Here is a 13,545-nt window from a genome sequence, read left to right on the forward strand (position 1 = left end):
GTGATTTTGGTAGAGCAGCACAGTTTCCTATTGCTTCTGCAGCTCTTACAAGTGTAATTGTGTTGCTTTCTGGGTGTTTTGTTTTGTTTTTTTTAGTGCTGCTGCTTGTTAGAAAGGCTCTCTGTCTGACAGCACTTAAGCAGGTGGAACTGCAAGTCAGCATAATCGTGAACTCAGAAACAAATCAGTTGGGCGTTAGCATGCTTAAAAACAAATATGTTCTTAGTTCAGTTATTTTAAATTGAAATGATTTAAGCTTAATATAGTACAAAGCCTACAAAGTTAGGAATCACCTATTTTCTATTTTACTTTTCAATCCAGCCTGCCACTGAGAACTGGATTTACTGGAGTTAGTTACTTGCTCAAACCAAGACTGTAAGAAGTGTGAATGAAGTGCTACTTCCTTTGTTGCCCTCAAATATCAGTGCCAGTATTTTTAAAATACAAACCTAATGCTTGACTCCAGATTCTGTTTTTAAACCCAGATCTGGAAGAGTGGTGCTCACAAGCAGTAAGCACCAGACAGTGCCTGTTGAGATGGATTTGATGAGTTCTGTGACTGGGTATCTGTGTGTAAGTTAAGTAGGTTTAGTTCCTAACCTTTAAATGTCTGGAGTGGAGAGAAATAAGTGTCCTAGGTGATGAAACCTGAGTTTGTCCTGTGGTTGTGCTGGTGTCTGGGGGAGAGCTGCTCTTTCTGTGTGTAGCTGGTTGTTTGGAAGCTCTTCTTAGAAATGGGTATAATTTTATTTTATTTATTTCTTTATTTTTGTATCGTATAATATTTCAATGACATGACAAATGAAGGATGCTTTCAATACCTGAAAACATTTTATGTGATTAACTTTTTTATTTTTCAAGTCAGATTTGCAGGGTACCTTCCTCCCCTCTCCACTTCTTTCTCCTTCCGTTGCTCTGCTGTCTGTAGTGGTGACACCCATTAGGTGCTTAAAGTTCAGTTTCTCCAGAGTGAGGAGTTCAGCTTCAGCAAAGGCCTTGGGAGATGCTGCAGGGTTTTTCACTTTACATGCTACGAGTGTCCTGCTAAGATCTTGTTCAAAGACTTTCCTGTAACATATGCACAGAATATATGAGTTAGCAAAGTGGACCTGTTTGAATAAATAGAGCCTTTCAGCAGCGTATAGAGGTATTTATTATAATTTAGTTAAGACTGCACTGACCTTCACATTTACCTGCAGGACTGACATCCCTTGTGCACTGAAAATTAGTTTCCAAATCAGTTCTAACAGATAAATTTTTACAGATTTCCCCAGCATTGTTTGTTGGTGTGTTTTGTTAGTTGCCTAAAATATGTGTGCAATTAATGTATCTGTAGGTTTGGAACAGCTTTCGCACAGTGGATAGCTGAGTTTAGTGTCCTTAGTTGTGTTTATCTGCTGCTACTTTGTCTTCTTCCACTTAGCAGTGGAAGTGCTGGCCCTTGGCACCACAGACAGGACCTGGCTTGCTTTTTGGGAACTAGTAGCTGTTGCAGCAAGGTGTTCTCACAACCCTCTGCCTGGTTGCTCTCTAGGTCTCTGTGTGGCTTATCTCAAATCCCATCCATTGTTTTCATGCTGTAATACGGATGGTACAGAGTCTTTGGTTAAAGCTGAGAAGTCTGTTCTGTCTTGTTTCTTTGCTTGGCCACTGACTGCCAGTATTGCAGCCAGTATGCAGGAGAAAGTAGCTGGAGAAGGCAGAGGAATGCTAGAGTGGGTAGCACAGCATGGGCTGCAAGAACAGATCTCAGCATTTGTTTAGTTGGAGCTGAGTGCTTCAACGTTTATTAACCAGGCTTCCCTGTTCTAAGTGCATTATGTGTCCGGTGGAACTGCTGTAAGCCCTAATTGCTATTGATGTTTACATTCTGTGTTCCTCCTAGGACATCTTCGCTCCATTTATATTTTCCCAAGAATTTCTACAGAAGCTCAAGTAAGTGAGGATTGTGTTCTTTAAATGCGCTTCCCTGGGGGAGTCTCAGTGTTGTGTTGCAGTGGTGTGATGGACAACTTGGAGCTGTCTTGCACCTGAATGGATTGAATGGAGGAAGCACAGAAGGGTACGTCTGAGATGAATGCTGGTCAGCAAGAGGGGGTTGTGGTGCCAGTGTGACAGAGAAATACAAGAAGTTTTAGTAATTAACTCTAGTGATAGCGGTTCCCATGTCATCCTTGTGTTTGGTGGGTTTTATGCATGCCGGCCATGTGGGGGCTGCTTGGGTAAGAACACTTGACTGTCCTTTTGGCAGCCAAAAAAGTACAAAAGGAGCCTTTGCCTTGTATTTGGGAAAGTTTTCCTCGCAAAGAGCAGGAGACACACATTAGAAGAAAGATAGGCATTGTCCTCAAAGGGACAAAAAACAGATTGACAGAGACTTCTAGAGAAATTTTGAACATGTCTAATGAAGAACTTCTCAGAGGGGTATCTGGCTGCAGGGTTCTAGCTGCAAGTTGTAGCTGTGAGTGGCTGTCTCCAGGCAGAGCTGTGGAACAGGAGCAGAATGCTGAGACAGTGCTTGGCGTCATAGAGGAGCACATTGGTATGGCTTGGCTGGAAGAGGCAGCTTGGGGCTGGGATAACCCAGGTTGGTGAAATCAAATGGGCTACATTTGGTCACAGTCTAGCAGCTACAAAAACCATGGAAGCATAGCTACCACTGTTCTGTATTTTTTAAAATAGCACAATAATAAGGAGGGTTTTGCTTTTGTTGTATGACTTTCAGTACCCTACCAAGATGGCTCAAAAGAAATGTTGGTCAGCACACCTACAGTAAAAGGCAAATCAATGATCTGTTTAGCTTTGATAAATCCTTACAGACACAAGTGAATATGCCCCTCTTTCAGACCCACTGTGCTGGACAAGCATGTAAAAGTAATACTTTGATGAACTGGAGGTCATCATAAGGCTTCTGTTATCTGTGTTGGACAGGAAAATTTCTTCAACAGCTGACACTTTTGTGAAATTGGTAGCATTTCTTACTGCTTTGTTACAGAAGCATCAAACTTTCTTTTGCCTATTTATAGTTGACGTTCTGGGCTTTGCAAGACTGTCTTAGAAAGATTTACTGTGTGATGACCATTCTGAGCTGAGGGATCTGGGGCAGATGGTGGCTTTGCAGGAAAGAAAACCAAAATTGCTGTTTGCTAGTCACTGGACAGCATTTAGAATGGCTTGAGAAAATTGAAACTCCAACATAAATCAGAGGTTGTGACACATCTCCCACTCTGTCTTTTGTCTATGGAGGGTCAGGTGCAAGGGAAGCACATGCTTCTGAAAAACCTTGCTTGTACAGATGAAAGATAGAAAACATGTGAGTGGTATCCAGGCTTCCAATTCAGTCACTGAAGACTGAATTACAAGGAGGGTCTTAAACCCTCTCTTGACTCCAAAAGACTTAGAGAGGCAGGAGTGTGCCTGAAATCTAAGCCATGCAGCGTGCACTGCTTGTGGACTTGGGCGAGCTGCTTATCCGTGGGCAGCAGCAGTGCTCGTGCAGACCTCTGCTGATGTGTGAATTTTAAACAGCTCCTTCCCACTGCAGGTTTTAAAGATTGCTTACACTGTTCAGAATATTCGTTTGCTTTTGCCTCTCTCAGTTCTAGATTCAAAGAGGAGATTTTCAAAGCAGCAAACACCTCCTGCTGGGTCCTGGCAGAGGGCAGCTGGTGGCTGTACCCTAACCCAGCTCTGCATTTCCCCACAGAGGATATGGCCCTTTCCAGGAGGCAGTGACCTCTGATACGGGGTATCTGGGCATTTCTGTACTGTCAGTATGTTGCAACAAGAGAATGAATGAAACTGAGCAGCTTGGTAGCTTTGGAAGCCTTCTTCAGTGCTGGGGATTTGGGTTCTGATTTCCAAATTTGCTTGCAGGGTATCTTACCTTGGTTTTTTTGTGCTGAACATACCAACTAATGGGAACTGCAAGCTACTGCAAGCTACAAATCTCACCAATATACCTGGAATGGATTTCCTAAAAACATTCTGGTACATCTAGTACTACAGATTGCAAGGAGATGTAAGGTAAAGTTGGCTCCTGAAGTATTTTCTTATGTTGGGTTCTGCTTGTGCTATAGAATTCTTTTAAGTAAATTCTATTGCTCAAACAGAAGACTGAAAAGTGAATGCTTGTTTCAGAAGAAACTTTTCAAAAGCAGCTCCCATCCCAGAGGCCCGGTCCGTTTCTGGCTCCCAGGCTGCTGGCAGATCTCGGTCAGAGCACTCTGCCCATGCCCTCAGCTGGGTGCTGTGCCCAGCACGATGTTCTCTGTGAAGGAAGAACATGGATTTCCCTTTCCTAGGCTGGGGACCACATGCCAGCCGTGATGCTTGGCCTGCTGTGTTTGGTGCCAGCACAAGGCCTTGCTGTGAAGGAAGAGTCTCCTTCCAGCTCACTGTGTGATACGAGATACGGATCTTAACTGCAGAAGGCTCTTCTAGAAGGTGGACGTGTGCGTTGGTGAGATGAATCGGGAATATCCCCCAGAAGGATGGCTGTGCACTTGGAGGTGTGAGCACTGGGGCTCGGCTGCTGTTGGTAGCTGAGGAGGGGCTGCTGTGGGCTCCCCCCGGGCTCGTTCTCCCCAGGCTCATTCTACCCAGGCATCCTTCAGGCTGGCAGCAGAGGGCTGCTTTGTCCCAGGTGCCTCCTTGTGCTGAAGTGCCAGCAGTGATCCACCACGGGCACCGGGCCGAGTGGGATGTGCTGAGCAGGGCACAACTAAAAGGAAGAGTGGTACTCTCACAGTAAAGAAGTTACCTTCTTTACTTCTTCATCTGAAGAAGTTATATCTTTAGATGAAATGCATGTGCTATCTCTCCTAAGGAACGCATAATTTGTATTTGCTTGAAACGAGAGGGCATGGGTATGTATGTGTATGAGTGGGCATGGGGCTGGGAGCACCTTCACCTCCTCTCCTCCCACTCTAGGTATGCTCACAGGACAGCTGCAAGACAGTCTGGTTGCAGGATGAGCCCGATGGCAGAGCTAAGGGTTTCAGGTGCTGAGGAACTGCATCTCATGCAGCAGCAGGGCGCTCCTGGCTGTGCTCCTGGCTGTGCTCCGGGCCGTGCTTCCACTGCACACGCAAGGCTTTGCAAGAGATTTTGCTGGATTCTTTTGCATGAAGGAATTTGTTGCAACACGACCCTTGTGCAGTGCCCTGCCCAGCCCCTGGGAGTCCTGCGTGTCCCCCTGTCTCGTGTGCCTTTGTTTTAAAATAATATTAAGTCTCAGACGCCAGCTGATTTACTTTAATTCAACATCCAACTTATGTTTGATTTCTTTTCATATTCAAGTGAGCCATCTGGCTTTAATGAACTGTAACTGTTTTTAATGCTGCCTCCAGTTGCTAACATCTGAATATTTCATGTGCTGAAAGGAGGTTTGAAATGCAGAAGTGAGACTGAGGAGTCCAAAGTATTTCCAAATCATCTTTGCTCCAACAGCACTCGTGCTCCCCTCCTCTTGAGGTTTATCAGAAGATAATCTTTGGGGGTGCCAGACTGTAAGCATCCACAGTGGCGGGTGCTAATTACAAGTGCTTTTACTGTTGTGTACAGAAAACAACAGTGCTGCTTATCGAATCCTGAATAGCTGCCCAGCCTGGGCAGAATATCAATCAGCTTCAGCAGGAGCTGCCAATGTTTGGCATCTTTTAAATAAACAGCCTCTTAATTTTGGGGATGTTTAAATACTTCAATGTTGTTTAACAAAAAAAAAAAAAAAAAAAAAAAAAAAACCACCACCAGATGAGGCTATTTCTATATTGTCTACTTTAATTCTAGAAGTTAACTGAGAGCTGGATACCATAAATTGAAAATAACTTGAACTTCACGTACATTTTGAGGGCATTTTGTTAGGACCGCGCTGTCCGGTATATCTCCACCTTGTTGGCCAGGGTGCTTCATGGGGTGTTTGTCACAGCACTGCCACTGTCTTAGCAGTGTGCAGGTGATGGGCATCCTACAGGCCGTCACCAAGAAAAACTTTGATTAATGATAAAAAGCAGTTTGGTGGTTGCTGTGCCAAGCTTTGCGCAGGTTATAGAATCACAGAACCGCCAAGGTTGGAAAAGACCTCCAAGATCTTCCAGTCCAACTGCCATCAGTGTTTCCCCACCAAACCACGGCCCTCAGTACAACATCTAAATGTTTCCTGGACGCCTCCAGGGATGGTGACTCCACCACCTCCCTTGCAGCCCATTGCAGCACCTGACCGCTCTTGGAGAAGAAATTTTTCCTAACCCAAATTTCCTGTAGCACAACGTGAGGACATAATATAGAATCATAGAATGGCGTGGATTGGGACCTCAAGGGTCACCAGGCTGATCTCCTAGTCTTGTTTCATAAAGGATAAAAGGAACCTTAGAAGCCTAGACTGAAGCTGTCTGTAGGGTGAAATCACCTTCAGGCAGGGGAGGTGAGGAACTGCTGCAGCTTGCACTGCACTGTGCTGAGCTGAAGGGCGTGTGAAGAAGTGGTGGAAGCTGGCAGAAATTGGTACCTCTGCTTGGTTGGTCAGTAACAGCAAGGGGGACAAAGTGTGGGAGTGAAGCTGACTGGTGCATGCAGGAGAGCCCAGGCAGGCTGTGCAGTTCCCTGAAATTGATGCCAAACCCTGTGGCTCAGCCTGCAGAGCAGCTCTGTATGGGAGCACTTTGCAGTTGAGTTGAACTGTGCGCTGGGGCCACCTCGCAAGCCTGGGTGCTCAGAACACAAGCATTTGCATTCTGCTGCACTCAGCATTTTACAGTTACCCCATGGAAATCCTCCACAAACCCAGATTACAGAACTTTGGGATGATTTTTTTTCCCCATTTGTTCTCTGCCCTCTGCGTACTCTGATAGACCTGGGAGGAGTCTGGCAGGCATGGGCACCTCAGGCCCTTTTCACAGAACTGCTGCTTGAGGATACTTCCATTTCTAGCAAGGGGGCAAATTTTCAAAGGAAAAAACATGGTGTTAGAATTTTTCAGACCAGCTGCTAGTCACAATTTGCTTATTTGAATGTCGGTACAAATGGAAGTGCAGCCTGCAGAAAGCAACTTAAAGTCTGCTGGTGTTTGTAGTGGGATGCAAAACGATCTTTTAGTCATTTGTAGCCATCTTATGCCAAGTCCAATTAGAATCTCAGAAGTGAAATCATAGCTGCATCTCCAAAGCATTGCCATCATGGAGAACATTCACCCATTTCTGATGCTTGTTTTGAAGTCAGATTTTGTGTTTCCATTTGCTCAGCAAATGGTCTTTCTGAAGGATTTCTCTTTGTTATGGCAGGGGGTTACTATACTTTTAAAAATCTTACAAAAAAAAAAGGAAAAAAAAATCCCTCAGAGGACTCTCGGGTGATCTTAGATACCCCAGGTAAATACAACTCAGAAAAATATAAGGCTTTGCAAATGTCTCCAGTTTCCCTCTTGAAAACCATAGTTTCTCAAAGTGTGTTTAAGTGAGAAATGCAACCTTTGTTTTTACAACCTGCAGCCTTTTTAGGGGTCTGTAAGTTTTTAGAAACTTCCTCTGCTTCTTCTAGTGCCTCACATAGAGAAGAAGGAAAGAAGGGAAGAAGGGAAGAAAGAAAGTGCTTCCCAGGCATTCAGCAGAAGTGCAAAGGGTGTTGGAAAATTTCCTTCTTTAAAAAGCATTTCTAAGCTTAAAATGTGGGGACAAAAACACTTGCAGTGGGCTGACTTTAGACCTCGCCTTTTACTTTCTACCAGTAATAACAAAGCGATTTAATTGCTCGTAGGAATTGCAGTAGTTTGGTGCTGGATTAGGTTCCAACAGAAATCTCCTGCTTACAGGTTTGAAAGCCACGAGTTCTCATTGTGGAATGTGTAGGACTGTATTTCTGCCTTCTGTCGTTTGTTTATTTGGTTGGCTGGTTTGATCTGGAAGGTTTAAAAAATCGTTTCATTTTGCCTAATGGACATTATGGGCAGGAATACCTTTAGACTGTACGACTGTGGAACGCTCTGCCTGTGTGTGCGCACTGCTTTTGGTGTATTTCAAAAGTAGTTCAAGGCCAATAAAGATTTTCATAACAGTATTTTTTCTTACTTTTTTTCAGGATCCCTTCATGAATGTCCTGGCTGCCAGCAGGGTTTAAAGTGGGAGGCAACTCATGACCGCTAAACTGTGACAGTTTTGGATTCTCCTGCTTCTGGCTACTTGGAATAACATTGGGCTGCTGTGGAGATGAATGGAGAACAGCGGCATGATGCAGGTAGTGGGACGGCCCAGCTGTGGGGCTACAGGTTCTCAAAATACTTGACAAGTAAAAGGGAACAGCCCTGAGCGCAGGGAATGCTCCATAGTGTGTTGTGTGCTTCAGTCATGGTGAGTTACGTTCTGACTGCAGGTCTTAAGTTTGCCAAAAGCAAGTTATCACTGGCTTAGAGGAGAACAAAATATGACATCTATGATTCTACGACCCACAGAGCTGATTACATTTGTTAGAAACTCTGCTTTCCCCTTCATGATGTCAGCATGAGATGAACTTATGGAAAGTTTAGCACTACTGTTTTAAGGCATTTGCTTATCAAAGTGACTAATATTATCTTTTTGTGCCCTCGTTTGCCTTTGTGTTGTTTGTAATATTTTCACAAGGTCACGTGCTGGTATGAAGCCAGATAATTGAAGCTATTTGGTGCCACTGTAATCTGTCCTGGTTTTTTGATGTGCCTTGCTGCCCCTTTTGATAAGCTTGGGATATCAGCTCCTAACCTGCTACAGAGTAGTAAATTTTGATAAATTAGTTCAGGTTTTGGTTCACCTTGTAGCACCAGGCTGAGAAGAGTGTCCGGGATGGCTGGGAATACACCAACAGCTTTCTTAAATAGAGTTCTTAGATTATATGCCCTAATGGGGGGTCATCTGTTTTTCTGACTTTTCCTGCCACAATTTACTTTCCTTGAGAAGGTCCCTACCCTCAGTATTGGGACAGTTAATAAAAAGTAAATTTGCTGTAACTACTGTAAACCATTGGATTAGCATTTCTTTCCTTTGACACTTGTCCAACAAGCAGCCTCTCATTAGACAATTTATGATTAGTGATCTTTCTGCTTTTACCTTATGGAAGACTAATTGCTCTGTTACTGAAGAAATGTTAAACATGATTTTAATCTGTGGCGCTTCTGGCAGAATGATATCACCTGCTGTCTGATGCCAAAACGTGCTTTCTGATTATTAATGATAGCCAATGGCTCAGGTTATTGTCAGCATCGCATCCTCCAATGAGCAAGAAAAAGCAGCGTGGATAAATATGCAGAGTTTCCTCTGCCACTGGAATGTGCTCTCTTCTGTCATGTAGTGTGGAAAAGAGTTTTTGGAGCTAAGAACAGCAAGGAGCTGTGCAGCTGCTCAGCAGCAGGCTGACTGCACGTCCCTCTCTACTTCCTGTAAAAGTTGCAGAGGTCACACAGTCCTCTCTGTGCTTGTGGAGTAGCTTTGGAGGGTTTCTCGCTTTCTTGAAATGACTGAACAGGAATTTTCCTGAAGTTAGCATCCGGTTTGAGTACAAGCAGCTGTGAAAAGCAGCAACAGTAATTGAGGAGAGTGTTAGGTGCTCAGTTCAGAGACAAGTTGCAGTGAGCGTTCCCATGTAAACATATGCACAGTGGTTTTGGTGTGGTCCTGTGATACGTTATGCGCTGTCTTGAGTTAGACCAGTCCCAGCTCATTGGGAAGCATTCCCTCCTTGTTGTTTGTCATGTCGCCATCTGATGTTTTATAGCAGTTTTTGGAACGTCCCCTCCACCTTTTTGTTGTTCCTTTCTGTTTGCTTCTTTGCTGGCTGTCTGCATGAGGACCCAGGCAGTGCTCAGGGTGTTAGCTGTAATGCTTTCCTGCGCTAGCAGTGGAAGTGACAGCTTTTGTCCCTGTCACAGACTTCCTCAGCTGCCCAGATTCCAACCTGCCTTTATTTATTCATGGCCTTGCAGCTGGTGTTGATGGAAAAGATTAACTGCTGTTAAAATCAAAGTGTATCTAAGTTGCAGGGTGAGAAACCTTTAAGTAAGCTTTAAATTGAAGTTCTTGCAGACTTCAGTGGGATGTACTTAAATGTCCAGTATGACAGGCTTCAACTCAATCACATTAAAGATGCATGAAAGTTATTCGCAGGGAGAATTTAACTTGAGTCCCAGGAGCAAAGCAGCCTGCACTCCTTTCAATTCAGGTACATGTAAGGGCTAATGCTCTTAGTAATCCCCTGCCTTGTATCCAGATGGTGCCATTCAGTGTTCTTTCTCTGCCTGAACCTGTCAGAGAGCAACAGGAGATAACTTGTGGTAAAATTCAGAAAGGAAGAGTTGGTGTTGAAAATGATGTTGGTAGAAGCAGCGATAAATGGGAAGGGAACTTCAAATGTTCTTACAGGTGATTTCCTGCCCTCCGGAGTCATTCTCTGTGCATTCGCCACAGAAGCTCTGTGGGATGCTTCTCACATTTTACTTGCAAAACAAGTAAGCTTGATTTGAAAGCTTTACGAGCAAAAGCCGGTTGTATGGTGAGGCCATAGGGATGAGAACGGCATCTGGTTTCTCTCCCTGCCTTTGCCACTGTTGTGCTTTGCCACCGAAGTAACCTGTGCTTCAGCCATCCGGCTGGTGCAGAACAATTTGTCCCACTGCATAGTGAGAAGCTGGACTCATTTGGGACTTGTAAGCAATGAAGGATGTGGAGAGAGAGAGAGAGAGAGAGAGAGAGAGAGAGAGAACATACACATACGTGTATATACAGCATTACTTGAAGCAATTGTGCTTTAAGATTAAATGGGCTGAACATGTTTTTCCTTGTTGTCATCTGTCATCCTAAACTGCAAGTTTTGTCATGGCAGAAGTGAGTTGCTGCTGTAAATTCCTGACATTTCCCTGGGTCGTTTGAGCTTGGATTGATTTGGATGTTTAATGCAGGCCCTCAGGGATGCAGCTTGATTTAAGAGATCCTCTGTGTGCCCCAGGATCTGCTCACCCACTGAATGGAGCTGAGCTGCTGGGGCTGGTAGAATGCAGTAATAGAATGGGTCAGAGCCTCCTCTGGAATGGGGCCCTGCCCTGCCTTAGCTGTTCTGCTGGTGAGCAGTGAAGGGACGGGATCTAACCCTGATTTCCAGCCAGCCCTGCTGTGGGGGCAGTGCTTTGCCACATCTGGAAGTGTTTCTGCAGTTGGGTACAGAAAACAGATAGTGTATTTCTGAGATTTCACACATCTGCAGGACCATCCTAAGGGCACCTGAACTTCCCTTTGTGAGGCTGAATGGTCGAGGTGCAAGGCTGAGAGCCCAGCCTCATCCAACTGCAGAGCCCTACCTGTGTGTCAGTGAAGGCAGAATGGGCTGAGAAGGGTGGCAAAAGCTCTGGGTGCTTTTTTCAATCAAAAGAAGACCTCTGACCCCGCAAGGAAATCCTCTAGAACAGAGGGTGGAAAGTGTTCATCTTGGAAGTGAGCATTGAGCAAGAATTTTGGTGTCTTTTTTCTTCCTGTGGCAAACCAGTTTCCAGAGAAGCTGAGTGCTGGTGGGGTTTGGCCACATTGGGCCCTTCTGACCATGGCAGAGACCTGGCAGGATGTGGCTCTCTTGGTGTGGGAATGTATATGGGGCTGGGAGCGGTGCTGTGAGATGGGCTGTGGCCGCTGTGCCTGGGGTGGGAGCTGGTGGGAGGTGGGGGCAGCAGCCAGCAGGCCTGTGCCGGGCTGCTCACAAGTGCTTGCTTTGAGCTGAAGTTTCGTCCCATTTCCTGAACGTAAGCATTTTTATGGCTATATTATGTTCTAACGAGTTAAGCAATCGTACCCTGGCTTTGCAGTGAGGTTAGGTTATCCTTGGGATGACGTGCAGCCAGAGCTTCGCCCCGCTTCATGCTGGTTTGCAAGCAGCTGTGCTCTGTGCCTGGCCCTCTTCGCTCCCCCGGAATCTGTGAACTAGGATTACTTTTGTCCTTTTCCAGGTCTGTTTCTTCAGTAAGTTAAGAAGGTATCCCATCAAATGGATGATGATTAGAGGAGGCCAATCTGAAAATAAAGGGAAGTGATGCTGGGCTGGGGAGTGATAAGAGCCACCCCTAAAACAGGCACTGTCATCAGCAAACAGCACAATTTGAAGGTGCATTTCTGAATTTAGCAATTGGCCATTCCTAGAATTACAGTGAGAGTCAAAGATGAGCGTAACATGAATTTGAAGTCTGAGGACTTGCAGGTTTTAAATGATTGAAAGCTGGTCAAACTTTGGGCAAACATTTGCCCCTCTCTGTTCAAGAGGTAAGAAGTGCTGTGGAGCGTGCTTGGCAGATCTTGCAGTGCCCACGGCTCAGATAATGGCGTGTAACAGTATCTCATCCCTTCTTTGGACACTTAGTGTTTCCCGCTGCTACTCCTTCCAAGAGGAGTTTCCACCTGTCCTGATACAAGCTGGGAGTGTGGGGAATGTTATGGCACTGAGCTCTCCTGCGTGTCCAACACACGCAGATTTCTGTTCTTATACATAAAGCAGGGGTTGGTGCCCTTGTACACAGGGTGAGCACCTCGTGTTTGTTCACAGGTGGCTCTGGAGCAGGCTGTAGGATTGTGTGGAAATGAAAAGCTTTGCTTGCGTCTCACGTCACTGCTGTTCCTTTTCATTACTGAAGCTGTTGTTTTGTGTTTAGCTTAAAGCTGCTCCTTGCATAGAGTGGCAGCAAGCCTCCCTTGTCATCCCACACTGTGCCAGCCAGAGAAAAAACAGCGTGGCAGCACATTGAACAGAATAGGGGTCCAAATCTACCCTGCTGGGGCTCTCAGTGGGTGGGTTTGCACATCAGAGAGAACGCAGTGGAAGGGGGAACAGGGAGGTGAGCCAGGAGCTGAAGGGGAGACTGTGAGGAGGAGCAGGTGTGGTAATAGTGATAGAAAATGTGGCTAAAGGGGAGCACACAGCTCACACTACAGGTGCTCTCTTTCCTGATAGCGTGAATGTACAATTATGGCTTGAGTGGGTTTAGCCCATTTTGGCTTTAAATATCTCTAGAAATAGGTTTTCTTGCTTTGAAGAAGCTGTTATACTTTATGAGCTGGTATTTTTAATGACCCACTTGAAAGCTCTTGATTTCAATTGTTCAGAGCTGTGTTTCTTAAAACTACCTTGAATTCTTCTCTTTGCTTTTGGTGCCTTTTAACACCGAAGTAAATAACCTTCCAGCTTAAAAAAAGAGAGGAGTCTTATTGCAATTCTTTTTCATTTCAAACCACTTATGGTATTGCATTTTCTGGGGTGGTTTTTCATTCAATTCTTTGAAGGTCTGGTATGCCCAGAATTGTCAGTCTTGCCCTAATTATTTGTTGGAACAGATACAGAACTTACCCCATACTCCCCTCGCTTAGGTGTGTAAATATTTTGTGCTTAACCAAAATACCCAAGGTCTCACTATTTCAGCACAAATCCAACTTAAAGTGTCACATACAAGTGAAGGTGAAACAGCGTTATCTGCTGCGAGTTGCATAACTGAAATCCATTGCACACTTCTGTGGTCAGTCACCTAGAAATGAAGTCATCTTTGCTGAAGTT

The 13,545-nt window shown here is 45.0% G+C and overlaps 1 protein-coding gene across 2 annotated transcripts in view; it reads left to right on the forward strand.

Annotated features, from left to right (window-relative positions):
• The window catches only part of SFMBT1 (Scm like with four mbt domains 1), a 62,178-nt gene that overhangs the window by 21,286 nt on the left and 27,347 nt on the right, over positions 1–13,545 (forward strand). For both annotated transcript variants that reach the window (XM_052678391.1, XM_052678392.1), the window contains exon 2: positions 8,074–8,229. In XM_052678391.1, the coding sequence (XP_052534351.1) occupies positions 8,202–8,229 (28 nt within the window). In that variant the 5' untranslated portion in view covers positions 8,074–8,201. The remainder of the gene's footprint in view (positions 1–8,073; positions 8,230–13,545) is intronic.

This window comes from Tympanuchus pallidicinctus, unplaced genomic scaffold (genome assembly GCF_026119805.1).
Source record: "Tympanuchus pallidicinctus isolate F22 unplaced genomic scaffold, pur_lepc_1.0 scaffold17, whole genome shotgun sequence".
Classification (NCBI taxonomy): Eukaryota; Metazoa; Chordata; class Aves; order Galliformes; family Phasianidae; genus Tympanuchus; species Tympanuchus pallidicinctus.